This window comes from Passer montanus, unplaced genomic scaffold, assembly GCF_014805655.1.
Source record: "Passer montanus isolate IOZ18808 unplaced genomic scaffold, ASM1480565v1 scaffold1, whole genome shotgun sequence".
NCBI lineage: Eukaryota > Metazoa > Chordata > Aves > Passeriformes > Passeridae > Passer > Passer montanus.
The window spans coordinates 8,419,555-8,447,517 of NW_024356504.1; the positions used below are offsets into that span (position 1 = coordinate 8,419,555).

The window sequence follows — 27,963 nt, forward strand, 5'->3', positions numbered from 1 at the left end:
CACACAGCTGTGCTGCCTGCTGAGGCAGCTGCAGCACGCCCAGGCGTGTGCACAGCCTGCTGCTGGCTCAGAGCACGAGCTGCAGTTGCCTGGTTGTTTCATCACAGCTTGGTCTCCTGGCCTCTGCACTCCAACTGCTGACACACTTGATTTGTGCTGGGAGAAGCTGCTGCAGTGTTGAACATGAGCAGCTCTCTGGTTCTGTGCAGTGGAGTTAAGACACTGCAGCCATTGCAGTAAGTGTGCTTTATGGGGACTGGTGATTCAGTGCCCCTTTCAGAAATTTCCTTTTACCCCATGTGCTGATTCTTGATTGGTGTCCAGCTGAGCACCCTGTTGCCTCTCTTTTTCCACATATAACTCTTATGGACAGGTGGCTACTGGAACTGAGCTGCGGTGGTCCCTTAAATTGAAAGGTGTATTCTCTTATAAGTTGTCTGCTGTGCCGCAGCAGTTACACATATGGGAAAGTACTGCAGTTCACCAACATTCTATTTCTGTACTTTGGACAATATAGAGTGTGTATATAAAACACACACCATACATAGTGAACATTAAGTTTTATATATCACATATTTGCATACATTTTGTACACATACACTGTTAGAGTGCTGTACCACTGTATATGTTGTGTAGACTACACCTGCTACTATTATGTATGTGTATGGTATGTATAAGCATACATAAAAAGCCAAATATGATAGATTTGTTCAAAACTTACTATAATCAGCTACTTAACTGTTCTGCCAGTTGACATTTTGTCTTGTTGTAGACAAATGTTTGTGGCCATCATGTAAAGGAGAGTAATTGCTTAATAAGAGCAGGTTGAGTTCTTATCTTTGAGATGCTCTGAAGGGTCTAGTTCTGGAAGCTTCTTGGCCTCAACAACAAGGAGTTGCCTAGCATATATCCAGCTAACCTTTTTCTTCAGGCTTTGTTACATCAAAAGGCCTTTCAGCAACAATGAGTAAAAGCATCCCATGAGGGCTGACATCTTAGAGGTGGGGCCATATTTTGTCTGATGGTTTGATGGGATTTTTTCCCCTGCATAATTCTGGCTTTTCCATAGGGCATTTTTGGTGGACTCAAAACTACCCTGAATTGTGTTATCTCAAATTTCCACTGCTAAATACAAATAGGTATGCAAAGTCCTTGACCAATTTTGGGGGATGTATCCATCACCACTACTTACTCAAATACTTTTTTGGCACTATTTAAGAAGATTTGTAGCACGTTGCTTGCATGGAAGGGCTCCGGGGCAGCACGAGTGCAAGCAGGGAGAGGGGAGAGAGGAGCCGCGTCCCGGCAGGCGCTGGCACGTGCTGCCCTGCCTCCTGCCAGCGCCGGCAATGGCAGCAAGCAGCAGAGCCTGCGAGCCTGAGACTGCTTAGCTCCTGCTGCTCCTCATCTGCCCCTTGCATGGAGCAGGGCAGAGAGCTACAGCAGTGCTGACAGAGAACTTGTTAAAGCCTGCCACTTCCAGCCTGTTCTTCTAGGGAACTTAGCTGTGGCCACCTCAGTTAAGTATGGTAAAATAACTATTACCAAGACCATCTTTAATTTAAAAAAATTTATTTCACACTTCTATACAAATATCCACAGGTAACTTCTAATCATGGAATGATGTAGCATTCTTAGCTGGTATAACAGAAGTTTGAGATAAAAATATACCAGTGACGTGACTTATTTTTCAAGAACTTTAACACTGCTAAGACATTCATGTTCTTAGATGAGGGCCACAATCTGATTTTATACTCAAGGGTATTTCTCAAGCTTCTTAGCCCCTGATTAGCCTGGCTTCTGATGCTGCTGAGCTTTTAAGCAAATAAGCTAGGATTCTAAAATATATTAATACATTATTAATTATGTATTAATATCTAAATATATTAATACATAATTATTATGTAAGCACTCATTAAGTCAGGGTCATAACATACTGAGATTATCTAGTTTAACAGACTCATCTTAGTTAATACTAAAGGTAACTTTTTAGGTGACCACACCTTCCAAGAAGGTACATTCAAAGTTAGCAGTAAAAATAAGATACTTGACAACTGCCCTCCTAGCAGGTTTTTACCCTATGAAGGGAAAAAGTACCAAGAGGTTTTTGCATAGTTCATAGTACAAGCAATTAACATGCATACTTTTTGAGCAGAATCTTGTTCCACATGGAATACACAACTGTGAGCTAAATCTGTTCTTAAATAGTACCAAGGCTTTAGAATATGGGTAAAAAAGTAAACTCTTTAAATCATTTTCTCAGTTATGTTACAATAACCAAATTACTAATAACGTGGTTCTGCTTTTATCAACATTCAGGTATTCAAGATGATTCAGTAGTCTCAACGTGGATCAGCTCAGATCCCAACAGTTAAGGTGAGTAAGGCTCTGTAGCCTCCAAGTGCTATACAACAGTTGCAGTAGTCAAGGCCTTTTGCCAACCTGGAAGTCCTTATGAAGCTGGAAAGAGGTTTCCAAAGGACTTTTCACTTTCTTGCAGTGAGTATAAAATGGCATCTAAAATATTACTTCAATTTGGTGTCCAAATTTGTTAAACAGTCCACAGTAATATACAAATCATGTTACAGGACCTGATGTTACAAGCATCAGGAAAAGAAAGCACCCATACACATCATTTGCATAAATATTTACATTTTAGAAAGCATTGGCACCTTCAGTGATTTATTAAAATGCAGTAAAAGCCTCAGGTCTCATAATTTGAAGTTCAAACACAGACACAAAAACCAGAACAGTGGATTTAAAAATTCAGTAGTCTTCAGCCTACCAGTTAGTCAGACAATGATTTAAAATAAAAATAAATACAAAAATGACTAAAATATATATATACAGAAAGTACATCTAATATTCAAGCCTCTCTTAAAAAAACCTGTGTGTATTTGGTGTGAGCAAGAATCACACAATCTGATCTTAAAAAAAAATAACCCAAAATCAAACAACATAACCCATTGCACGTGTAATTTAAGATGATGCTTTTGTTAAGCCCTAACTACTGCAGCAGGCAAAGGTTATGACTAAAGCAGACTCGCAGGTCTTCAGTTATACTTGAACAAAGTGTGATAAGGCCACTGTGTGTTTATAAAGCACTGTGCATTGAGGGAACAATGGAGAACTCATCTTGACCTTAATCATGCATGCCTTAAATAACTAGGAAGAAAGTCAGGAGCACGGGAGGATCAGAAGGTCTGCTGTAGTGGTTTTGCTTATTCTGCAGAAAAGACCCCAATTCAGCATAATATTATCTGAAGTGTGGGTTAGATTTAAGAGGGTGTAGAGGCAGTGTGGAAATTAAATAAGGCAAATGAAGTCTGTTGAAGCCATTTTAACTGTGCAAATAAAAGGCTCAACGTAAGTAGTAATATCTACAATCAAATGGTGAATGTCCGTAGTGTTCACAAGTCTAACTCCATCAGTATTCCATGAATGAAAACCTTAACCTCTACCTGAACTTTGTGCATGAACAACATTTTTGCCTAAGAGTAACTTTCATTTTCATTCCATTTGGTGAACCACTGTTTTGTCTCAAGGTCTTGGCTTTTCCCATGCTTGATCTGTCGCTCCTCTTTTCGAATTCTTACAGCGTGATAGCGGGGGACACTGTCTTCGTACCTGGAACGCCGGAAGAACCCGCACTGCCACAGAAGGAAAGGAACAGTTTAGCTGAAAGTTGCTGCCAAGGTACTACAACTGCAGAGGCAGTGAATTCCTCCTTCACACAAATATACAGGTAAGAAAATTGAAAAAATAATGTAGCATATTTAGCTGTAAAATGTGAGCCAAGAGGTCTGCATTAGCTGTTCAGCAGCAGTTAAAGACAAAGGGCATGCTCTGACTATCCATGGTAATCAAATACCTTAAAAAGACTCCCTCCAGTACAAAGCTGTTCATTCATCTAATAAGGACGTTTACTGCTACACACAGGAAAGCTGCTTCTCCTGAATCAAAGGGAGGTATGTACTTCAGTGTCTTCCTGTATGATGACATGATTTACCCTTAAGAACCTACAGAAAGATTTCCAGAACATTCAAAGAAAGTCACCCTAAGGGCCTTGGTTCTCAAAGCACCATTTCCACTTCAGTCACCTGAACTAACTACACATATCCTGTATTAGAAGTATGAGTCTTGCTTGCCATGGGAAGTCACCCTGGCTGAAACCTGTAACACTTATTTGCATTCCACAGTTTTTATTCAAAGCTGCTGTAAAAACTGATTGTGAATATTGAGGAATGGACTAAAATTAATTTCCAAAACAAAAGGGAGCCATGGCCACAATATACAAAGATAACAACTGCTACACACTCAGCTTTACATCCTTATGGATCACAGATCATCCTTATAGACCAAGATTCAGGTTGAGACACTGTGCCATCCAGCTGACATTAGATACTGCTGGGGGTAAGAAGATGTTAAAGCAAGAAAGTTTTCTTTCGTAGTATTTAGGGTGCTGGATTTTCTGCTTCCGTTTGGTCAATGGTTTGGGGTTTTTTAATATTAGAAATGAATTTTAAAAAATTACAGTGAGCAAAGACCAAGTTTTTAGCCACCTCATAGTTTCATTAAATACTATTTTGAAATAATTAATGAAGAATTCCTCCCCACTCCCTTATCCCAAGCACGCTTATGGATACAATGTACATGCGTGTAATGTCTTAAGTGGAATCAAGGTTGCTGGAAGCATAAATCATGCATCTTCTAACTTCAGCAAAGTGTATTCCTAGAGAAGTACACCTAAGAACTCAAGTAAAACTGATGTTTCCACAGCAATAAATTCTCATTATGAAAACCCTTCTCCGATGTAAGCAACATGTACAGCATGCACTAAAGGTTAGTAAAGCAAATTTATGTATTGTTGCTGTAGTCTTATCTTTCCATCTTAACTCTACAGTGTTGATTTCCATCTTGCAAGCTTAAAGACTTACTTGTAATGTTAAAGCATAAATTAAAAAAAAACACTGAAGCCCAGATCACCATGGTTTTTGAAAAAAAAAAAAAAAAAAAGAAGCATTTTAGACCAGGGTAAACCTCTGTGTGTTCACATGCACCAAAAGCTGAAAATCTATCAACAGAAGGAGCAAGCAAGTATGATAGCTTGAAATCCAAAAGTTAATAGAACTTATGCAGAAGAAGCTTCACAGTTAGCCACTGCAACCATAGCATGTGCCACAGCTAGAAATTAAAAAACATCATCAGTTACCAATTACAGAAGTAGATCAGTACTATGCATCAGAAGTAAGTCTCTCTTTATCAGATGGCTGAGCATGGATCTCAGCCTTGTGATATGTGGCATCGTAATGATCTTTCTTATTTCTCTTGAAGAAACCACACTACAAGGAAGCAAGGTATTTAGTCATTTTTTGTGGACTGGAAAAAGTCAAACCTATTAAAACTGACTTAAGTTTGTCAACTGTCTTCCCATTATCCCTTCACAGGTCAAAGAAACAAAAATAAAAAAGTCATCACAAGAACTCAGCTGTTTCTAGATCTGAGAACTTCTCAGGCTAACTTGATCTATACAATGACAGAATAAAATAACCTGAGTTATTAACAGACTAACCTGAGAATATTATTTCAGAGACATTTTGATAAATTTGTAGAGAATATGGGGTATTTTTAAGAAAAGCTACAATAAAGAATGTCCACAGCAAGTGAACCTGGCTGTGACAGAAACCTGTTTGTGGACTAGTGCATGGGACAGACAAAAGCACAGGGTGTAGAGGAAAAGCAGGTACTGCTTTGGCCCCTTCAATATAAGCTTTTGTCTTAAACCAATGATGTATCTGTCTTTCCAGTACGATGTTTGTCCTTCACAGAACATCACAGTCTGTCTCATCAAAACCAGCATTTTTCACTGTGTGTGCATGTGAAAAATGTTTGTCATTTTTGTGCACAGTAGAACAGTAGTAGCTAGAACCTAACAGTCTACCCAGTATACACTCATCAGGAGTATTTACAGGAGCAGCTGGGAATTTTTTAGAAATAAGGAAAGCAGGACTATTCTATAGAAAGTAACTTGCAGCAAATAGCTCCTCAAAGCTAACTGGTGCAGTTTCACTGAAAAAAAAAAGTGACAGATGGGATATTCTTCACCTCCTCTTCCTTAATAACCTTCTGCTGTCCTGTAACAGCAAATACTAACTGCCTACACCTATAAAAACTCAGAATAAAAGGATTGCTCTGTTATACTTGGGACCACAAATAATTGACATTTTTACAAAGGTAATTAGAAAAAAGATACTTGACTTTTTCTTTTGCAAATAGTTAACCATTTGTTATAGCTCTTCATTTCTTTAAGGTTTCTAATACAAAAAAGCAGTAATAAGAAGTTCACCAGCACACATGGCTATGTATTAATACTGTGCTTTTGGTTATTTCTATCTACTATCAGTTTAATGGTATTTCTGATGTTATGAGAACAGCACACTACTAAATCATTTGTAAATAGCTCACATGAAGTTTTACACCTAACTGCAGAGGTTCCCAATGGTTCCATCCATCTGTATCAAACTATGGCCTCTGAACATTTGTCTCAAGTTTTGTCTGGAGCTCAAACTACTTCCTTTTGAGGATGTGAAAACAGAAACATTATGTGACAAGTCTGCCTGTACAACCATTTTCATTCCAAGTGCTGCAAAACTGAGAAACTGATAATGTATGATTTGTGCAGTTTTGCCCTATTTTGAGTCCCAAATACTTAATTAGTTTGCTATCTTGTCAGTTATAGACCAGAAAATAAAAAATAACCAGCTTAATAAAAGCTCACCTTCCATAGTAAGAATACCAACAGTGCAAGCATGAGTATTCCAGCAAGGATAGCCACTGCAATGATCCACCATGGAACTCCTGTATAAAGGGCTACTGGTTTTGCAGGAAACACAGTAACACGCACCTGTGGACAGAAAATGTGCAGGTGAAAGGAGTATTTTAGAAGGTACATGTTTCATTAGAAAGCTGCAATATAAATAGTCTTACCTCTCCTCTAACAAGATGTCTTCTACAAAATGCTTTTAAAGAAAAAGTTCCCTCTGGTATCATTTGATTATGGTAATGAATTTTTTCAACCCCATTAAAAGGTAAAAATTATCAATAATTCAAAACTCAGTTAAAAAGTTAAAACTTTTAGCTAGTTTTGTTTTAAATTTTTGTAATTCCTGGTCTTTGGAGATAAGATTAGAACAACCACAACACATGGTTAGCATTAAACACTGAACCTACCTGAGCAACTTCATTTGTGAGTTTAACATTCTTAGCTGCAGCAGGAACACTGATAGAAGCCCTAACAACAATGTCAAGGTAATTCATTTTTGAGTATTCCTGTTCCAAAATAAAATACAAATATTAAACACAGAACAGGAAAGAACTCTGACCTTTCAAAAAGGGCAGGTAAGAGGACTCACCTCTAAGAAGGTGCTGTTCCACAGCCTGGAACGCAGCACAATAGATGCCTTGCTGTCAAAACCCTTCAGGGGACACTTTATATCCACACAGCGTGCATTCACATTGCAGCTCTGCAATTACAGATTCCTCCATGTGAATAAGATCAAGTCATCACAGATTGTTTAAACCTCATCCCAAGGTTAAAGAGTGGATTATATGCAGCATACCTACATGCAAGAACCACTATCTGTTTGTACTGACAGCAATGGGAAAATATAATGAAGATGTTATTACTTGCTTATTTTAAGGTAAGTAACTATGCAGATATTCTCTCCTAGTTCTTCCTCACAGCAGATGATCTAAATGTTCAAATTTTAAAAGCATCAATATTTGGATATAAGATAAAAAAAGGGAAAGAGAATTTCTTTCACCCCACCAAACTCAGAAAAGCCCTCTTTTGAGGGCCAAGGGAGGTATCTGACAAGAATACAGCTGTTGCAATATCCTTACCAAGGTCTTGTATTTTCTTTCTGAAAATAAAGAAAATGCCTGGCTGTCTGTAATCTGCTTCTCTGCAATTTCACGTTTTCTTCTTGAGTTATGGGATTCCTAGAAGGAAAAAAAGTAAAAAGCTAAAAAGCAGTTTATCCTAAGAATTTTTTAATTCATACAAGCAGAGAAACTAGAGCTCAGTGTTTTCTTCCAAAATCAGCACAACTGACAGCATTATATATCCCTACTTACCTAAAGAAATTAGAGCTCAGTGTTTTCTTCTTCCAAAATCAGCACAACTGACAGCATTATATATCCCTACTTACCTACATTTACTGCTAAGAATAAAATTTGAGATTACCAAAAGAAAGGCCAACAGACTATTTTCTTTAATAGGGCAAGCGGAGGTTTAGATTCATAAAGCTTTTAATGCTATTTCCATTTTTATTTCTAGATAAAGGGTATTAATGGTACTCTGTTAAAAGAGTAAGAATGTGCTAAGGTCAGTAGATACAGTTTTTTTAACTATATACTAATTACACTCACTTCAAGTTATATTAACTAATACAGTGATCTGACAAAAACAGGTTTGTGTGCATGCAGTTTTAATGGTGGAAAATAAAAACTCCTCCCATATAATCTTAAGATTATATGAAGAAGGCAAAAATGCAGCTTAAGTTTTAGGAAAAATATTTTGCTAGATAGGCACAGTCCAGGGCTATGAAAATTGCTTTTTATTATAATTGTTGTAAATAAATAAATTTAAGTTCAAGCCCCTTATCTTCAAAACAAGAACATGGAATGGCCCTAGGTTGGGAAGATATTTGGTTATTTATTATTTTTTGAGTAAGAACTCAGCTGTTCCGATTACTGAGCAGTTTTCAATAATACTGATGAAATTTGTTAGAACAGTCAACAGTTTCATCGTGTATGAGAGCCTATTACAGCAGTGCCCATTGCAAAAACAGTCATTGTGTCATAGCATCTGTCCTTCAGCACATCAGCTCATTGGCTGTTATGAACTCTCCTGACAGCCTTATTCACTGATACACTGGTCATGTATTGTGCTTGTGAGCTGCTTCAGATAAAAAGTAACTCCTTCTAGAGGCAAGCTCTCATGCCTCACTCTCACTTGCTGTGGGGTGCTTCCATGTTGTACCAACTCACCAACAGAAGACAGGGTAACATACCGCAACATGCAAACTGTTGATTTCATTCTCAGGTTGACAGGAGACTTTTTCCAAGCCTTTGGAGTCTATTTTCATCAAATAAAGCAGCCATTTGCCATTACTAATTTCTTTTGGCCACTGGATGTCAAGGGAAGCAGTGCCAAATGTTTTCAGTGGTCGGCCCAAGTTAGTTACCTGTTAAAAATAAACATTCTTTAAACTGTGAAATACTTTTCAGAGGGATTTTCTTCCTGAAAACATTATTGACTTGGACAAGTTTTAGTTGTTGATTTTTAGAAATTGATATTTGTGAATGACAAATGACAACTCAAATTTAGAGTTAACAAATCAGTCAGTTGCGTAACTGAGGCAAACTGCAAGTTTCTGATGAACTCTGACACAGAGAACAAGCTCCTGCTCTTGTAAGTCTGGAAGTTTTTTCCCAACCTCTTTTTTTACTTTATTAATGTTACTGATCATGCTAGCAAGGTCTAAATCAGATATTTTAACTGCTGCTGCTATAATGCATGGACCAGGTAAAGAAAGAAGTAAAGGATTGACAGAGATGGACTGTAATTTCTCTTAGTCACCTCCTTGCGCTGGCTCTGTGCTCTGCCTGCTCTTGCTGCCTGTGGGCACCAGCCAAGCCTGGGCAGGCCCCAGGCAGGTTCTGCTTTCACTTTGTTCCCTCCCTGCAGGGGCTTTTATGCCTTGCAACTGAATTGCATGAATGTGCATGAACTGCTCCAAAAAAAGTGTGCAGGCAGCCTCAGGCAGTTCCTCACAATATGATCATAAAATATTAAGGCCTAAAGAAGCTTTAGCCCGCAGTCAAACTGCATGTTCTGAACAGGAAGTCAGGATTTTGGGACAAAGAAAGCAAATTTCATTATAGCAACTTTTCTAAGTGTTCATATGCATAAAGCAATAAGCTGTGCATTTGATTAAAAACACCTGTTGGCATTAATCTCAATTACTCACTCTGAATTCATACTCTATGAGGTTCCCAATATCATCTTCAGATTTCATGGCACTCTCACCAATGATGTTACCTCCAAAATATACCTGAGAAGGCTTAGCAACTCTGTTCAGGTGGGGGTGGGAAAGGAGAATAATCAGATTTTAATGAGTCTGAAGCACAACTGTCCCCAGACCCCCCAATCTGTCACACTATCCTCACTTACCCAGTGAGTGATAAAAGCAATTCAAGAACCACTTTAGCACTAGCAGTAATTGGAGTCAAATTAACTTGAGTGCTTGTTCTACAATGAAAAGGAAACAATGGTGTTTATTTTACAAATTTAGTGATTTTAATTTAGTATTAAAATTATCTCTGTGAATCAAACAAATATACTCAAAATGTTTACAACTATATATCAAAGCAAAGTGCAGGTGCATGCACATGAAGAAAACTTACGTTTCCAGTTTCAGGTTAATGTCTAAATCTGTTGTATCAACATTAACCTTAGTGGTACTTAAGATCAGATAAAAGGTTACCTAAACAAGAAAGAAGATAACGAAATACATGAGCTCTTTATAACATATATTGATATATTAAATTTTATAGAAAATTTCAGTATTAAGTTATAGAGTTAAAAGGACAGATCCAAATTAAATTTCCAGTTGCAACACACAGGACCTTTGGATGACTGCAATCAGTCAGAATGAGATTGTACAACTAGAGTAAAGTGCAACTTACATTAGAATTTCTTTTGAAAGGATTTCCAAGTTCACACTCTGCTTGGGAACCATTTTGGTTAGCACCACATGTTAGCTGTTTTTCCTGATTAAACAGAACACATTTACAAGTAAAAATATGCTGAAAATATTTCAAATTTTTCAGTATTTTTTCTCTTAAAAATACTTACAGGATAACCCCTCATCTCTCTGAATGCAGAGTATGTCAGACTGTCTGGGAAAGTTGCAATTAGTTTAGCTTCATATGCATCTTCACCATCTTTCTGTGGATTTTTTACATCAGATGGATTGTTTGTCACAGTTATTTCCAGGGCAATATCTTTCTGGTCTTTTAGAACAAGCACTGGCATGCCATTTTCACTACAGAAACAGAATGTACAGGGTTCTATGCATTAGGAAAACAAATGTGTATGTGATTGTTTATCCAAATACAATTTCCTCTTATTAGGGGAGAATTATAGTAAAACTATGAACATGCATAGTCACAGCATTTTTCCCCACACCAGTATTTCATCTGACAGTGGCCAGTAGTGAAGAGGAAGAACAGGATGATAAATCCCTCAAGTAATGAGGAGTTTATGGTATTTCTGAACCATTTCTGACTTATGTAGTGATGAATTTTCTCCAAATCAATCTACTGACCTGCTTCATTCTTGTAAAGCATACATGGGTTTGGCTTCCGAGTGTGGCACTCACTGCTAAAAATGTCTGCTGGCAGTAAATAAACGTTTGTTTGTTTTATCCCTGCTCTAATTTCACTGGCCCTCCAGGAAGGAGGGATGTAGCAGGGTGCTGGGCATGTGTTAAAATTAAATCATCACTACATTTCTCTGTAACAACTTCTCTTGGGCTATGAGACCATACCCTATCAAGCTGTCATACAGTCAAGTTTCATCTGCAAAATAATTAACCGTGTCACACAATAAACTACTGCAAGGCTGCTTTAGAATGTAGTTTCTCCAGGTCTTAAATTGGTTTGGTTTTTTTTTTCCTTTTAGCCCACCCTTGCACTATTATGGCCACTTAGTATCCATTCAACTCTGAACCACTTTTCTTCTCAAGCTCTTCCCCTCTACCCCATTCCTCACCCTGACAGATCAATACTACTACCAAGGGCTGTGCTTGCCAGACACAGAAAAAAGCTGCTCTCTTTCCCAAAATCCTCTCCTAAAAGTTCCTTTAAGGACTTGTTAATAATCTGAACTTTAGAAGTGCATTAATCGAGACTTACAGTGGTAAGTAAGTAAACCTGTCTTCATTTCCCTCTCTTGTACAAAACCGGTACTGAAGCTTAAGATTGCTGTGACATTCATTGTCTTCTCCACATCCTTCTTTTAAGAACTCCACCTAAATAAAACCAAACAAATTTTACCGCCTGACACACACAACAGTAGCTTAAAAGGAGCTTTCTAAGCACACTGAATAAAGCAACCACATGGAACTCACAAGGCACTTTCCTGGACAGAGTTCAGATTTTAACCTGACTTAATTCTTGCCTGTTGTTTTGCTTTGTGAGATACAGCCCTTGATGCTGGTAGTTTAGAACTGTAAATGTGACTAAAAAGGAGAGTTGGATATTCTAAATGAGAAGTACACTTCTTATGAGAAATACATCTTTAAGTCTGATTCTTCAATGAACACTGAGGAAATGAGAATTTTTAGTAGAGATATTCCCTCCCTTCTATGTCACTGCTGCAGTCATTGCTCAAATGATATTCCAGCATCCTAACAGTGGAAGAATTAAGAATGTACGTTATCTTGTTATGTTGGACAAATGTTCCCAGCAAGAGACAATGAATTTTTAATCAAAAGTACATTTCCTCCTAAACTTACTGGGGAGAGGGAAGAAACCAAGGAGCTATACCATCTTCACTTTTGATGCAGAACACAGTACACAGTTCATAACATGTTGTAACAAGTTCAGAACAAAATATAAAATAATAATCCAATAGTTACATGTCCAGTGCCACCCCAGTTATTTCCTTTGGACATAATTTAGTTTTCTACAGTCGAACCACTTCTGACTTAGGTAGTGATGAATTTTCTCCAAATCAATCTACTGACCTGCTTCATTCTTGTAAAGCATACATGGGTTTGGCTTCCGAGTGTGACACTCACGCTAAAAATGTCTGCTGGCAGTAAATAAACGTTTGTTTGTTTTATCCCTGCTCTAATTTCACTGGCCCTCCAGCAAGGAGGGATGTAGCAGGGTGCTGGGCATGTGTTAAAATTAAATCATCACTACATTTCTCTGTAACAACTTCTCTTGGGCTATGAGACCATACCCTATCAAGCTGTCATACAGTCAAGTTTCATCTGCAAAATAATTAACCGTGTCACACAATAAACTACTGCAAGGCTGCTTTAGAATGTAGTTTCTTCAGGTCTTAAATTGGTTTGTTTTTTTTTTTTTCCTTTTAGCCCACCCTTGCACTATTATGGCCACTTAGTATCCATTCAACTCTGAACCACTTTTCTTCTCAAGCTCTTCCCCTCTACCCCATTCCTCACCCTGACAGATCAATACTACTACCAAGGGCTGTGTTTGCCAGACACAGAAAAAAGCTGCTCTCTTTCCCAAAATCCTCTCCTAAAAGTTCCTTTAAGGACTTGTTAATAATCTGAACTTTAGAAGTGCATTAATCGAGACTTACAGTGGTAAGTAAGTAAACCTGTCTTCATTTCCCTCTCTTGTACAAAACCGGTACTGAAGCTTAAGATTGCTGTGACATTCATTGTCTTCTCCACATCCTTCTTTTAAGAACTCCACCTAAATAAAACCAAACAAATTTTACCGCCTGACACACACAACAGTAGCTTAAAAGGAGCTTTCTAAGCACACTGAATAAAGCAACCACATGGAACTCACAAGGCACTTTCCTGGACAGAGTTCAGATTTTAACCTGACTTAATTCTTGCCTGTTGTTTTGCTTTGTGAGATACAGCCCTTGATGCTGGTAGTTTAGAACTGTAAATGTGACTAAAAAGGAGAGTTGGATATTCTAAATGAGAAGTACACTTCTTATGAGAAATACATCTTTAAGTCTGATTCTTCAATGAACACTGAGGAAATGAGAATTTTTAGTAGAGATATTCCCTCCCTTCTATGTCACTGCTGCAGTCATTGCTCAAATGATATCCCAGCATCCTAACAGTGGAAGAATTGAGAATGTACATTATCTTGTTATGTTGGACAAATGTTCCCAGCAAGAGACAATGAATTTTCATTTTTAATCAAAAGTACATTTCCTCCTAAACTTACTGGGGAGAGGGAAGAAACCAAGGAGCTATACCATCTTCACTTTTGATGCAGAACACAGTACACAGTTCATAACATGTTGTAACAAGTTCAGAACAAAATATAAAATAATAATCCAATAGTTACATGTCCAGTGCCACCCCAGTTATTTCCTTTGGACATAATTTAGTTTTCTACAGTCTTAAAGTTATTTGTAGGAGCACAGATTTTTGTGAATATGTGATACCAAAGGCTTACTTTTGTGGTCTCTGTTTCAGATTCATTTGCATTTAGAATTGGTGTAAGATCTGGAAGTGCACTCTCTTTTCTCCTGGATGGTGATTCCAGGCCAGCAATTTTAACACTGACTGATATTGGAATGGGACGTAGCTTATCTTTAATTTTTTCCTGTTAAAATATTTTAAATTGCATCATTAGTATACAGTGCAGAGAAAAAAAAAAAAAAAAAACAACACAAAGGTGAGCTTTTGTACGCTATGTAAATTCAGCATTTTCTAAAATCAGGAACACAAAGAGCCCAGCGCTATTGTCTTTTTTTCCCTCTGGTTTTCCAATCTGAAAATTTCTCTCACCAATAAGAATTCCTATGAACCACTGACTGTAATTCAGGCAGGTGAAATTCACACAGCTGTAGTAAAATAACACACTGGAACAGGTTTGAGTAACATGGTCTAGTAAAAGGTGTCCCAGCCCCTGGCACAGGAGTTAGAATTAAATGATCCTTAGGGTCCCTTTCAACCCAAACCATGATTCCATTCTATAAATTAAAGTTCTTCAATCTGCTGTGATCAAAAGCAGCCTTGGAGGCTGGCTCATTCTGCTGAGCCATGGAGAGGGAATCTGTTCAGCCTCTGGAGCAGGACCACCTCTAGGCACCACTACAGCAAGTCAAGAGAGCACATACCAAGCTTCCTTGCCTTGCCCATTTGTCCACTCCAAAACCCATGGGTTAAAATTCTTTTCCTGAACAGTCACACCATAAAATTCTGTAACAATTATCTCTGTTGGAAGCAGCTCTCCATTTTTGGAACTTGGTCCCTCTCTATGGTTCTAAATTAGTTCAGCTCTATTGACCTCCAGAGTGTGATGCACTGGCTACTAGTTTTTATCCATCCTTTGCAAGAAAGACAACAGGAGCAAGCAGCATGTGTGTAGAGAATAGTAAACTATGGTGGGTTTTTATTTTTGAAGTCTTTATTGCATATGACGTTGAAATTATATACAAAATTATACAAAAAGGTTCCTTCCATGAGGCTGCCAAAAAAAGAGCATTCTTTTGTTTTAAGTGCATCTAAATGAAAGATAAATAAAATACTCTCCCCTACCTGCAGTATAAGCTTTGTAGTCACACACTCCCAGGAGTTCTGTCCCCTGAGGGTTGTACTTGCAGTGAACTGATCAGAGGAGTGGTCATTGAAGCGCACCCTGGAGGGCAGGCCCAGCTGCCGCCTCTCGTTTTCCACTTCAAACGTGTAATTGATCTCTACGTGAAAAAACAAAGTAGGTCACTGTAAAAAAAGAATCATTGCCATTTTAAAAACAACTTTAATTTCACAAGATATGATCTCTCAGCATTATTCTAGAAGACTGTTCCAGACAGTGCTGGGCTTCATAAACTGTTTTCAGTCATTTTAAAAAAACCTTCTTCCATGTCAGTTTTGTCCTGCCACACCTGAGGGCCAGGTACCCCGTGTATGAATCTAAAGAAATGTTCTAAACCAAGTCCTGCTATTCCCTAAGTAAACCGTTCCTTTGGGCACGCGGGGCTGCAGTTGCTGTACGGAGCCAGCAGAGGGCTGAGCTACCCGCTGCAAATACCCCAACTGCGCTGAAGGGGATTCCTCTTGCGTCCCAAATGGCACCTGAGAGACAGCAGGATTCGGTCAAGGTACACTGGTAATTGGAACACTGAAAGCAGAAGTACAACTAGAGATGTCCAGTTGTGTGCTGAGGCATGTTTTCCTAGATCTGAACTTGGTGCATCTTTTAATGATTGCTTCACCGAGCTAATTCAGTGCTGCACAGACGGAAACAGCGCTGAGTGTGCCAAGGCACTGAGAGCTGCAAGCTCATCATCTGCTAAAGGACCAGCAGTCATTCGGGCACAGCCTTTGGATTTTAAAAATAACTGAGGAACTGAAGATAACACAGGAGAAAAAGGGTCATTGGGCTTAAAGTTCTTCTATTTCCTCTCAAAATCCTACACAGTTCTCCAAGAGGTAGTAACAGCAGCAGTGTAACAAGTGCTTTACCTCTTTATGGCACAGTCTTCCAGTCTTCTCCTATTAATGCAGACTTTTTATTTCAGTTAATGATTTGCACAAAACCATTTTCATGAATACAGGATACGTTCATAGGGTAAGCCTCCAATAAGAAAAAATGCTCACTAATGATGTATAAAATTGGCCTTAAAATAGATTTGTGATTCTCTAAAGGAGCACTAACCTAGAGAGGCAAAATGGTTTGGGTCTGTATAGAAGCCATTTGCTCACTGGCAGTTGTATTACTTAGAAAGCTTTAGTCTGTCATCCATAGAACAGCTTAACACACCAGCAAGACTCTAAATTCAGACTGTGCAACAGCTGAGCTTAGCACTGAGTCACATTTTAAATTTGTCAGTCACTGTCTGAGATGAGTCACTATAATTTGAGTAATATGTTTCCATGATGAACTCTAAAAAAAAACCCAAAAAAAAACCCAAACCATGTGACAAACAGATCAAAAATATTTATCTTCAGAACTTACTTATTCTTGGATTTAAATGTCTGGGGTTTGCAGTATATTTAAAACATGCTTTCACATTCATCCTGTAAAAAGTACCAAGAAATTAGTATTAACTTTTATTAAGGCATGGTCCAACAGAATGAAACATTTTAGCTGATCAGACTTATGACTGTGGTATTTACTGCTTACTAGACTGAATTATAAAGCAAGAAAAAATGTTAATAAGCAATTAAGCATTTGCTCTTATGTTTCTACTCAAGACAAGCTGTTCAAGCCAGGATATTTGGCTTGTGTTAGAAGTCTGAAGAGGCAAGGTGACATTTATTTTCAAAAATGAACATTATGAGAAGGGCATATCCCACACCTTGTCTTTAGCACAGCAGCCTGAAGAAATTCAGGAAGACAAAATGAACATATGCAGATGCCTTTGCTTAACCTGCATAACTCTCATATCCCTTCACTTAAACATACCACTGAATGAATTTTAACAGCAGAAAGCTCAATATAAAGGCTTCTGATAAAGTAATTTCTTTCTTCATTTACCTGATTTCACCATGGTCCTCAGGGTTCTTTTTCTTTAGATCAATTCTATCAGGCTGTACTGTAATGTTTCTTCTAATGCTTATCACAGGCCGAGATCTTCATTTGGGGGAAAAATGGGGAATAAAAAGAAGATGTAAAAAAAGAAGTAGTTTCTGTTAAGATTAATGAAATAATTAATGTGAATATCAGATTCCCTCCACACCCGCATTGATTTGCAACAAAGACACTCCAAGAAACAGTTTGGCTTTGACACTGGTTAGAAAAAAACCTGAAAACTATTAAAAGCTAAGCAAAGGTCACCAAGAACAACTACAGATCCTGAGGGGGAAGCGGGCTACACTAATGTGATGTTGTTGTCTATACACTTATGAAAAACAGAAAATTCAGTGGTGGTTTCTACCACCAGTAGTAATTCAGCTCCTGGGAACAACTATAGGTTCTACAGATTCATGTTCACAAGAGCTTTAATTTTTGTATTTCCTGCTTCCTCTGTATATAGGCTGTAACCATACTTCTGCCTGACAACTTGTCTTTTCTCTTTAATGGAAGTGAGAAGACATTTTACATGAACAAATGAATGAGCCGATCCTGTTCTCATTAAAGCATCGAAAGGTTGTTTAAAATAGCTGGTAAGCCACCTCCTCCCTTTAACTGGGCCACTCCTTTCACTGTTTGTCACCAGAAGAGGTTTTTGTTCTCACCTTGATAAAAGTTTTTGTCCTGCCTTTATCAGCAAAAGATTAAAGCTCCTTTTGAGTAAGCAGAAAGCTAAATAATCTGACCAACTCCTCTACCACCTACTCTGTTCTCTGCCACAAGCTTTTCTTGGGCGCTGTTCCAATGTATTTAAGAACATTTACTATCATGTGCACTGCAACTATACACCTTAGAGATGGGAGCATAAATTGTAGGAAGGGCTGTTCTGCCTGAAAAGTAAAGCCCTGGTGTAACTAATTAAGGTTCCATCTATAATACCTGTACACGTTTACAGAATCTGACAGGGAACCAACAGCAACATCGGGGTAGGAATTTTTATCCAGGTCCATATTTCCAGCAATAGAGTAGCCAAAGAAATTTGTGTTTGTTTTTTCACCATCAAGAATCTAAAAAGCAAACAGATTGAGGGAATTCAGATATTTAAAAGTGATAAAGGTAAAATAAGTAACAAGTGAACATAACTGTCTTACAGCCAGAGACAAAAGAGGGAGAGAGATACAATGAAATAGGACCTGTGAAATAGGACCTCTGTGTTCAGTTCAGCTAAAGGATACTGAAGTGCCAGGATGATTTGCTCTTCTTCCAAGAAGTTACTTGGCAATAGAAGTGAGTACCAGAAATTACTGATCTGTCGAGAGCATAGTTCATCTTCATTTACAGTATTTATGGACTATGAACACTTGAAACGGAAGAAGTATTCTGCAAAGTATTCAAGCAGTATTCTAGGGAGTATAATGAAGTTCCATTCCCACCCTGCAAACTGGACATAGTGACCCTCAAAACAAAACCAAAAAAAAAACCCAAACCAACCAACAACAAACAACCAAACATTTTTAAGAAGGAAGTGAAATAGTAGTAATGAAAGAGAAAACAAAGTAAGTAATTGTTTTCAAATCACCAGGTTTTTTTTTAAACCCAGAATTTATTTATCTATACATCTTTTTCCTTCTGCACATATTATAAGTGCCAATGGACAGCCCCAGAAATAAAAATATACATTAATAGCAGGAATTCCTAATCTTTCCTGTCAGCAGTGCAATCTTTGAAGGGCCTTGCAACTTTCCTGTGTACCCAACACCCCAGTAATAGCAAGGGAAAGGAAGATGGATAGTAGCCCCGTCATTGCTTTAATTTTGTTCAAGAACAATTATATAATTATATAGTAAAGGTTATTTCATTACCTGTGCTGGCTTTGTATTAATTCCATTCTCGGATCCATGATAAATGTACACTTTGCCAAAACCATCATATGGAGCCCCTACTGCAATATCTGGTGAAAATAAGTTGTAACATATAAAATCATTCTTGCTCTTTCTGCAGCATGCAATCAAAGGGTAAGACGTTGCAAGTCTGGCATTGGCCAGACAATCTCACACATTTTTACTGTCATTGTTTTCCATTTACCTGGATATCCATCCTGATTAATGTCCCCAACATTTTCCACTGCAAGCCCAAACATGGAGTCAGTGGTTCCGTTTAGGCGAAGAGGCTTCACCCCTGCCCATTTGCCTTGGCGGTTCATGTAGACGTACACGGCACCCCCGATATCCCCGCTCCTGTCAAAGTACTGCGGGGCCCCAACAACGATGTCCTGCCAGCTTACAAGTAAAAGAAAAAAAAGGCAATGCTTTTGTAGAAGAACTCTGAAGAATAACTGCTCAGACTGTGATCTCAAGATCAGCTGCCCAGAGAGCTGCTGAAGAAAGACTAACATGTGCATTAACTGGTCAGGCATCCACAGCCCCACTGACACTGCAAGCTGGTTTATTCCCTTGAGAGCATACAAAGACCTTCTGTGGTCTTCCTGAGGTATGAGACTAGTTTCTTGTTTCTTTGTTTACAATAATTGTTTAAATAAAACTCTTTATTAGAAAGGTAGATTCTATCCTGATTGATTCTCAAGAGGCTCACCATTTCCTCCAGGAAAACATGGAAGGTGGGCTTTGTCATTCCTTATATTTCTAATGTGAAAAACCAAAGCAGAAATAAACAAGATCCCTATCCTTTATCATACAAGCAGCCGGAGTTAACCACAGACATACCCATCACTGTTGAGGTCCACAACAGCAACATCATAGCCAAAAGAGGAGGCCAGCCCTTCTCCTTCAAACATGTGCTCCAGGGAAAGTGCTCTCTGATTTTTTTCTTTTTTTAGTAAAACAACTGCTCCGCTGTGGTTTGCTCTTGGGGCACCAGACACAAAAGTCATCTCATCTTGGGAGACAATTCCTTTACCAGAGTCCAAAGAGAAACCTTTAACAGAGAAAGAAATAAAGTATAAATTAACTAAGCAACAGCTTACATTGTAATATGAAAAAATAAACATTTCCCCAGCTATATTAAAGTGGTATATGGAATACAAGTTTTGTCTAAAATACAGTGTGCTGTGGCTGGGAATTCCCCATTTCTGTTTGCACTGGTGGATACGTATTTGCAAGTCAAGACTTTTTTATGTTCCCACAAACATTCCTCCATACATTACAGTTAGTATTTCCCCACAAAACACAGTACTTCATTGCTCACTTGGACCTGCTTTTCACAGACACCAAACATGTACAGCTTGGACACAATTACAGCTTTACCACTTGAATATAGCTTGAGTACTTCACCTCTGGCAAAATGATCAGAAAACCTCCTAAGTCAAGTCAGTATCATTGTATTACAAACATGCAAACTGTTCTGCACAAGCATTCTCATATGAATGATGTATGCAGTATTTGAGAATCAGCTTACACAGTAATGGTGAAATTAGCAATTTTTAGTTAATGCTGCCCTAAAAATTACCTGTTCAAATTAAGTTAGTCTTACAATACATTTTAAAATATGAAAAACCAAGTTAAAAGACAATACTGCATATACCAATATAGCCAGTAAAGGCCAAAGTAGAAAAATGCCCACTTTGCAAGGAAGGAAGATACCAGCCAGATGGGAGTCTCCCTCTGAAACACTTCACCACTACTGTGGAAACTCTCAATTACAGCAATTCACAATGAGACAGTTCCAGAAAAAACTGAGGGAGTCTCAGCTGGGGAAGGATAAGGTTTGGAGAAATGCATGACAAATCAGCATTTCTCTGAAGCCTTCTTACTTTACTGTCTCCCCTTTATCTGAATCCCTGTTTCTTTCATGCTTTACTTATATTTGATATGAGAGGGAATAGTGGGGAGAGGATCATGACAAAGGTCTGGAGATCAAGTCTGACCAGATGCTGCCACCTCAAGTGGTCACAAACCTAAGTAGCTATTCATCATTACATCCACTGACTTGTCCACCTGTATGCTGGGAGGCAATGTTTTGTACACAAACTGATCTGGATGAGTGTCAGATACAGCTGTCAAAAATAGAAGACCTATAAATATGAGTGAAAGATTGAAGAGAAAAAAATAGTAGTTAAGCAAAGCACCTATAACCACATTTGCTTACGGTCTAAACAGACAGAACAGTAATGCCTAGGATGAGCTGGCTTGTCTGGAAGTGGTTCTGATTATTACAAATCAAGGCAGCATTTACATTTAGGAGAGAAATGCATTGGTTACATAACTGGAAAAAGTATATGACTGTTCACAGCAAAAGGCACCGGCCTCAGTACTTCTCAATGCTTATTCCACCAGAAATGCTATCAGCTTGTCTAATCTAAGTTCTTAGGATGATTTTTCTAGTTACCTTTACACCAGTAATTACTGCTGATATTTAACAGAAGTTTATGTTCTCTTTCTCCTAACATATATGTAGCTCTAAGTTTGCTCTCTTCTTGATGTGCTTTTTTACTTTTTACATTAGCAATGCCCTTCCCATCTATTCAGCTTTCCATCACTCACACAGCAATTCCAGTCTCAGGTTACCAAAACTCTATTTGTTGCATATGCCAAAAGCAGTGGATCAACACACCACAGAAATCTGCACTGGAACAGAAGGATTCTTTACACTTAATGCCTTTCCAAAAACCAAGCATAGCCTTTTCAGTGGGTCTCCCTGGTGGTCAGAAAGGTCATTGGCCTAAGGACATATTCCTGCTTTCTGACTGCACAAAGAGCAAGAGATTCACCTTCTGCAACACACACACAAGTAAAATATAAACAGTACACTTATATTATGGCATTTTAAAGGTCTGTTAAAAGCCACTGGAGTTTTAAAAACGTGAAGAATAGAAGAATTGCACTTACCTACCAGGAGAGAAAATCTACAACCTTAACAGCAAAACCTCAAATTTTTATAAACTTTCTGATACTACATAGCAGAGACTGTGCAACTAAGGACTACAGACCCATTCATTGTACTGACCCATCACAGTGATTATAATCACTCCCGGAGATTCCATAGGCCCTTGGCACAGCTCTTGGATCTCACATTACAGCAGCAGCTCTTCTAGGTACCTCAGCAGTATCATCTTACACTTAAAACTGGCCCATAAATGTGGAGGGAGGCTGTGAATTATCCCAAAGAGTTAACATGTTACAGGGTCCACAATGGAACATCTGCTCCCATTTCTGATCATCACACCCGGCTGGGACCACAAATGTTTAAGAGACCTAAAGAGATTTACCACATGTACTTAATCCTACCTAAGTAACTGTTAGCTGGAACAGGAACTAGATTCTTATCCTGGCGGCTCTCATCACCAACTTCGTAAGGCCCATCATCAAAGATACCCAGATCATAAAATGTCTGATTCTTTTGCTCTGCACGAACCACCCCTGAAAAAATGAAATGATAAAATAAAAGCAAACAAATGATAAGTGAGAAAAATAACTAATGAATGTTCCCAACTTATATTAATTATGATGAATGACATAGTGACTGCTGTTAAAATGGGACAAACACAGAATAGTGCACTGGCTTAGTGTTTTGTCTCTGGTTCTGTGTGCCAGAAGCTCATGCTGCTCTACAGAGCCATACAAGGATCTGGAAAACACAGGATACTAAGGAAATTCTCAAAAAAAACCCCACTGAACTGGTTGGTCATAAACCACCCTCATCCTGTATTTCTTAGCCCTATAAAGCTTCTGTTAAAAAGGAAGTAAGTACACAGGAATTTTTTTAAAAAATTACATTTCATTATGACAAACACCAGCATTATACTTAGAAACAGTACATTTAAGAAGAAAAAAGCTATTGTTCAATAAAAGGTGTGCTTCCCTTTTATCAATTGGCATAATTAAGGTTTTGGCAAGCACAAACATGTTTTTCCATTACACAGAAGAGTACCCTTAGGACTGTACCAGCACTTCTCTGCAATTAAACTAAAATGTTGTCTGCACTCACTATGCTGTTTCAGGTCAGTCAGATTTTGTTGACAGATACGTGGAAGATTAAGTTTTCACTAAAGTACACCTTGTGCCAGAGCTTAACACAGTGATTTTGCACGGTTCATACAGCAGGCACAGGTGTACGAGGGGGGAAAATGCAGTGCTTGGAGGATCACATGTTCTCAAGAGGAAAGTATTTACAGCTGTTGGGGTAATGAAGTGTGATGGGAAAAATTACTTCTAGAGACCGAACTGGGCATTTAGATGCTTCTGAATATCAACTAACAAAGAATGTCCAGGGTTTTTTCCCCTTGTGTTTTGGAGAATCTCCTAGATGGCACACAGTACTTGGCTCTTAGATTATCCATGAAATTTTACATGGACATGCATGGATTTAGATATGAATATATGTAGTGTTGCTGTTTCCTTCCTGCAATCCTGCAGTATTTATTTTGGAAAGTACTGGTTTCCACAAACTTCACAAAGAATAAAGGAGAGAATGTTGCAGAATAAACAAATAGTTCAGCAGCTATCTAACATTTGCTCAAATGCAGAAAAAGGGCTGGTCAAGTAACTCGTACAAATTTAGTAGTTTGTTCCTATATGGAAGTGTCCAAGTAAGCCCTCAATCCCACTAATAAGGGAAAAATTTGCTGTACATATGTGCAAAGTTCCATTATAAATACACACAAAGATATTTAAAGAAACTTCAGTAAATGTTGATACAGAAGAATTTTTACATTATGTAAAAACCTCCATTATTCATAAATATACACAAAGATATTTAAATAAACTTCAGTAAATGTTGATACAGAAGAATTTTTACATTATGTAAAAACAGTGTAAAATCATTACATCCCTATTATCTCCTCTCCCCTTAAAAAAAATAATTGAAACTCTGGATTCAACCTTTGAGAGCAATCTCAGAGGAAATGGGAAGGGTAGGCAGGAAGGAAGCCAAGTCATACCTTTCCAGTTGTAAGTGCCTGGGGCACCAAACACAATATAATGATAGTCTCTAGTAAAAGTAGCAGCAACACCTTGCTGACAGGAACCAAACTTCTCGTGGCCTCTTAAACGACCATCACAAAAACTCCACACTCCATTATCCATATCATCCTTAATAGTGAGGTCCTGGCTCAGCACATAGCACCTTCCAATGATATCCCGGGTTTCCTGCACTGTGTTTACATACTGCCTTTTCTCATAGCGATGCGCACACGTCTGCAAGACAAGAAATAATGATGATGTTTCTGGGTGTGGGACACGGGGCACCACAGAAGGCAGGGCTCCTCTAGCAGTCCCTCCTGCTACCAGCGCTGTAAGGCACCCTGCTGACACACCTAAGTGCAGAATCCAATGTTTCCTACAGGCAACACATGGGAAAGGCTGGACACCTACAGATGCAAGGAAAAGCAGTCTGCTTCATGGGCAAGGAAGGCCACAGGGTTAAATCCCTAAAGCCCTTCCTGATTTCAAGAAGTAAGGAGAAAACCACTTTCTCTCAAAGAAAGAAGTGGCTGTTTCCCAACAGCTCCCAAAGGACTGACACATCCGTGCAGGACACAAGAAGCTGGTTTAACTACCATCTACCCAAGACTATTCAGAACTTGCCCCTTACAGAAAAGTGCCACTAAGCAGAGGCTGAAAGCGTTTCCAGTGGAGGAGAGGGAAGTTGCTCCTACTTCCTCTGCTGGATGTTCCACTTACAGGGTAAATGTCACTGGAGCAGAGCTGAAGCACTAAACACATCCTGTTCCTTGTCCTTTCAGACTACCCCTGGGAAAAGAATTCTCATCAAATATTTAACACAAAGGATGAACAGCCACTGGCTAAGCATTGTAACCACCAAACCTTTGTAAAAAATGTGAACAATCAAATGCCTTTGCCAGCAGTGCTTGTGGAAGACTCAGATGTAGCAGGTTATGTGAAGAGCACACGCAAAGTCTGTCTCAGCTGACAAACCTTTTCTATGGTTCCTATCGAGGCCTAAATGTTATGCAAACAAACACTTGGCTGCTCCACAGTAGAGCACTGCAGTACTGTCCTGCTGCAGAGACCTCCAGGCTGCTCACACCTCATGTAAGAGGTGCACTCCCCACTTACCATGAAAAGACAAGATAGCATTAGTTGATGACCAGTTACTCAGTGAACAGGACTGTTTCCATGCGTTCCTTCCCACTCTGCGTTCTGAGGCAGACCAAAGCTAGTTATTACTGCCTCTAAATGCTTAAATTACCAGATTCACATCCTGCAGTCACCTGCCCCCAGGTTTGGAAGCAGTGATATTAACCTCCAATTAGATGAGGAAGCTTCACTGCACACCTGTTTTATGATGTATGTGGTATCCTGCAGCACCATGAGAGGTTTTTATTTAAAACTGAGAATGTTACTTTTAAAACTCTTTCTCTCATAACTCCCAAAAACCTTTTCTGTTTAATATAAAATAAGAAGTACCAATGTATTGCATAAAATAAAGAATAGCAAATAGTTTTACTGCAGTGCAATCTACTGCAGTACAATGACCACATTAATTCACAGAAACTACTCAGTGGAAGTTCCTGATAAAAGCTGATGTGAGGCTCATCATCTTGGAAAACAGGTTGGTGATAACCTGTTACTTTTACAGCCTTATACACTATTCTTCCCTATTCCTGCAGCTAGTAGTATTTAAAAGAAAAAATGTGTATATGACAAAAAAAATCAATGGACCTCTTGAAAATAAACAGGCCATCCTAGACTGTTAAAAAAGTTATAAAGAGAGGCTACCTCATAGAAAAATAATTTAAAGCTCAAGGAGACATTTAAGTCCTTACCTACAAGAAATCAAAGGAGTAAACTTAGGCAAGTTACCTTTCAGCAAGCTGCACAGAAACACAGACCACTCAGAACATGTACTGTACACCCCAGACATTTTTGTAAGTTAGTCCATTAGCACTTACCACCACATTTCCTCCAGGCCCCTGACTCTGGACAGTTACACCCATCCATTGGTCTTCTTTACTCTCCATCCTTGGGTCAGCTGCAAAGTATCATAAAACAGCTTCAAATATTAACAGTTCACTACATTTTCTTTTTTCTGTTTTTTTGGGGGGGTTTTTTTTGGCTGGTTGGTTTTGGTTTTTTGTTTGTTTTTTTCTTGAAGCCCATGTCAGGAGAGACTCTTCATATACAGAACACCAGCCAGTCTGCAGGTGGCAGTGTCTGTACATTTTATCACTAACAGCATCCATTTTATTAAACTTCTATTACTTCATGTTACATCAACTTACAAAACAGTATGAATCTACCAAGATTGAATATCTCGTAGTAACTTAACAATTAAGCTACAACTTACTATGATGCAAAAAGTAGCTATAAATGTATAAATCCCTAGAAGAAGCTGTCTGATACACTGCCTCAGGAAAGGACATCAAACAAGAATGATCAGACAACTGTTTCAATTCAAAACAAAAGCACTGAAGAACTTACTCTCCTCATCAAATTTGACACGCAGGCAATTTGTATGTGGAGATGCAATGTCACAGCTGTACAGCCCTCCTGTTCTGTTGGCTTGTTGGGCTGGAAAGGCCTTTTCCCGAGGAGCTCCAACCAGCAATCTGCAGGGAAAACAAAATAATTTAAAGGAGTATGTAGAAGGACTACTAGAAAAGAGAAAGACAACAGAATCAGGAAGTGTTTTCACCATGTTGCTAAAGGTTTGATATGCCAACATTTGAAGACGGATGAAAAACTACACCACAGCACTGCTCTTTCAAAGAGAGAAAGGGGGGAGGGGAAGGAGAGAAGCTGTATAGCTTCGTACAATTAATATACCTGCAATTATTTTTATATATACCTGCAAGCCAGTACCTGTATTGTTATTTGTGTTGTTGCAATATTCACTGAGAGTGGTTGATAAAAAGTAGGTGCCTGGCAGTTTTGGGAAAATCATCTTTTTATCAGGACATCAAGTGGGGTATTTTTTGCCTTACAAGAAATCATTGATAAGGGTGGACAAAAGTCACTAAGATGACCAGAAACCCCCAAAATAGTAAATACAATTGTTCTCAGGCTGTCTTCTAGTTTTATACCAGTCCTATGCCACAGTTTGCCTGAATTTAAAGGCACCTTAGTATCTCAGACCAAAGCAAGATCCTGGATAGATCCAGGATCAAGAAAGTGTTCACTGAACTGTTCCAGGCTCTGTGCAAACATGAACTCCCCCTTCTCCACTACTTTGGCAGATACTTCATTTTTAAGCTGAAAATGGTTTGCTTCAACAAATCAATTATCAAGAACAGGCCGTTCCCACAAAGGACTTATTTACCCTATTAAACAGCTACTCTAACAAGCTCTCCTTAGACACTGTTCTGGTAGCCAAATGCAAAGGTTCTTCTTTTAAGCACTGAGTAAAGTAAATTTCCTTCTGTATAGACTGCACATCATGAGTATTATCACGAAACCACCAGCAGGCATATTTATTTGCAAAAGGAGAAAAAAAATCTTGCATTGTCCATTTCTTTGTAGTGTCACACACACAGAAGCACAGCTGCCTCTCAGGCAGCTGACTGAAATTAGCAGCAAGCAGTGTGCAGTAGTTTGTGGAAGAAACATCACACTCAGCTGAAACACCTACGACGAGAGAACAGTGTGTGGGTACGTGCAACGCAGCAGGTGGGATGGATGGATGGATGGATGGATGGATGCTGAACCAGACTGTTCTTCCTGACCCCAGGATATA

At 38.6% G+C, this 27,963-nt stretch overlaps 1 protein-coding gene and 1 long non-coding RNA gene across 8 annotated transcripts in view; one reads left to right on the top strand and one right to left on the bottom strand.

Annotated features, from left to right (window-relative positions):
- LOC120513597 overlaps positions 1-27,963 on the top strand; it is a 37,254-nt gene that overhangs the window by 5,367 nt on the left and 3,924 nt on the right. For 2 of the 6 annotated variants that reach the window (XR_005630313.1, XR_005630318.1), the window contains exons 2-5: positions 2,320-2,376; positions 3,599-3,745; positions 17,777-17,906; positions 27,750-27,878. This is a non-coding gene — a long non-coding RNA (uncharacterized LOC120513597). Of the gene's footprint in view, positions 1-2,319; positions 2,377-3,598; positions 4,857-17,776; positions 17,907-18,466; positions 19,168-27,749; positions 27,879-27,963 lie in introns of those variants that run through there. The other 4 variants (XR_005630321.1, XR_005630333.1, XR_005630337.1 and 1 more) reach the window with 4 other exon arrangements.
- ITGA6 (integrin subunit alpha 6) overlaps positions 1,556-27,963 on the bottom strand; it is a 43,084-nt gene continuing 16,676 nt past the window's right edge. Inside the window, exons 2-26 of one of the 2 annotated variants that reach the window (XM_039732886.1) lie at positions 26,712-26,839; positions 26,183-26,262; positions 24,209-24,464; positions 22,557-22,688; positions 20,037-20,247; positions 19,399-19,592; positions 19,176-19,264; positions 18,253-18,380; positions 17,278-17,373; positions 16,756-16,817; positions 15,336-15,493; positions 14,248-14,397; positions 13,406-13,521; positions 10,922-11,111; positions 10,753-10,836; positions 10,471-10,550; positions 10,238-10,315; positions 10,035-10,137; positions 9,075-9,248; positions 7,903-8,001; positions 7,413-7,523; positions 7,231-7,329; positions 6,779-6,904; positions 5,213-5,342; positions 1,556-3,650 (exon numbers count right to left, since the gene is read on the bottom strand). In XM_039732886.1, coding sequence (XP_039588820.1) covers positions 5,235-5,342; positions 6,779-6,904; positions 7,231-7,329; positions 7,413-7,523; positions 7,903-8,001; positions 9,075-9,248; positions 10,035-10,137; positions 10,238-10,315; positions 10,471-10,550; positions 10,753-10,836; positions 10,922-11,111; positions 13,406-13,521; positions 14,248-14,397; positions 15,336-15,493; positions 16,756-16,817; positions 17,278-17,373; positions 18,253-18,380; positions 19,176-19,264; positions 19,399-19,592; positions 20,037-20,247; positions 22,557-22,688; positions 24,209-24,464; positions 26,183-26,262; positions 26,712-26,839 — 3,052 coding nt within the window. In that variant the 3' untranslated portion in view covers positions 1,556-3,650; positions 5,213-5,234. The remainder of the gene's footprint in view (positions 3,651-5,212; positions 5,343-6,778; positions 6,905-7,230; positions 7,330-7,412; positions 7,524-7,902; positions 8,002-9,074; positions 9,249-10,034; positions 10,138-10,237; positions 10,316-10,470; positions 10,551-10,752; positions 10,837-10,921; positions 11,112-13,405; positions 13,522-14,247; positions 14,398-15,335; positions 15,494-16,755; positions 16,818-17,277; positions 17,374-18,252; positions 18,381-19,175; positions 19,265-19,398; positions 19,593-20,036; positions 20,248-22,556; positions 22,689-24,208; positions 24,465-26,182; positions 26,263-26,711; positions 26,840-27,963) is intronic. The other variant, XM_039732804.1, reaches the window with a different exon arrangement.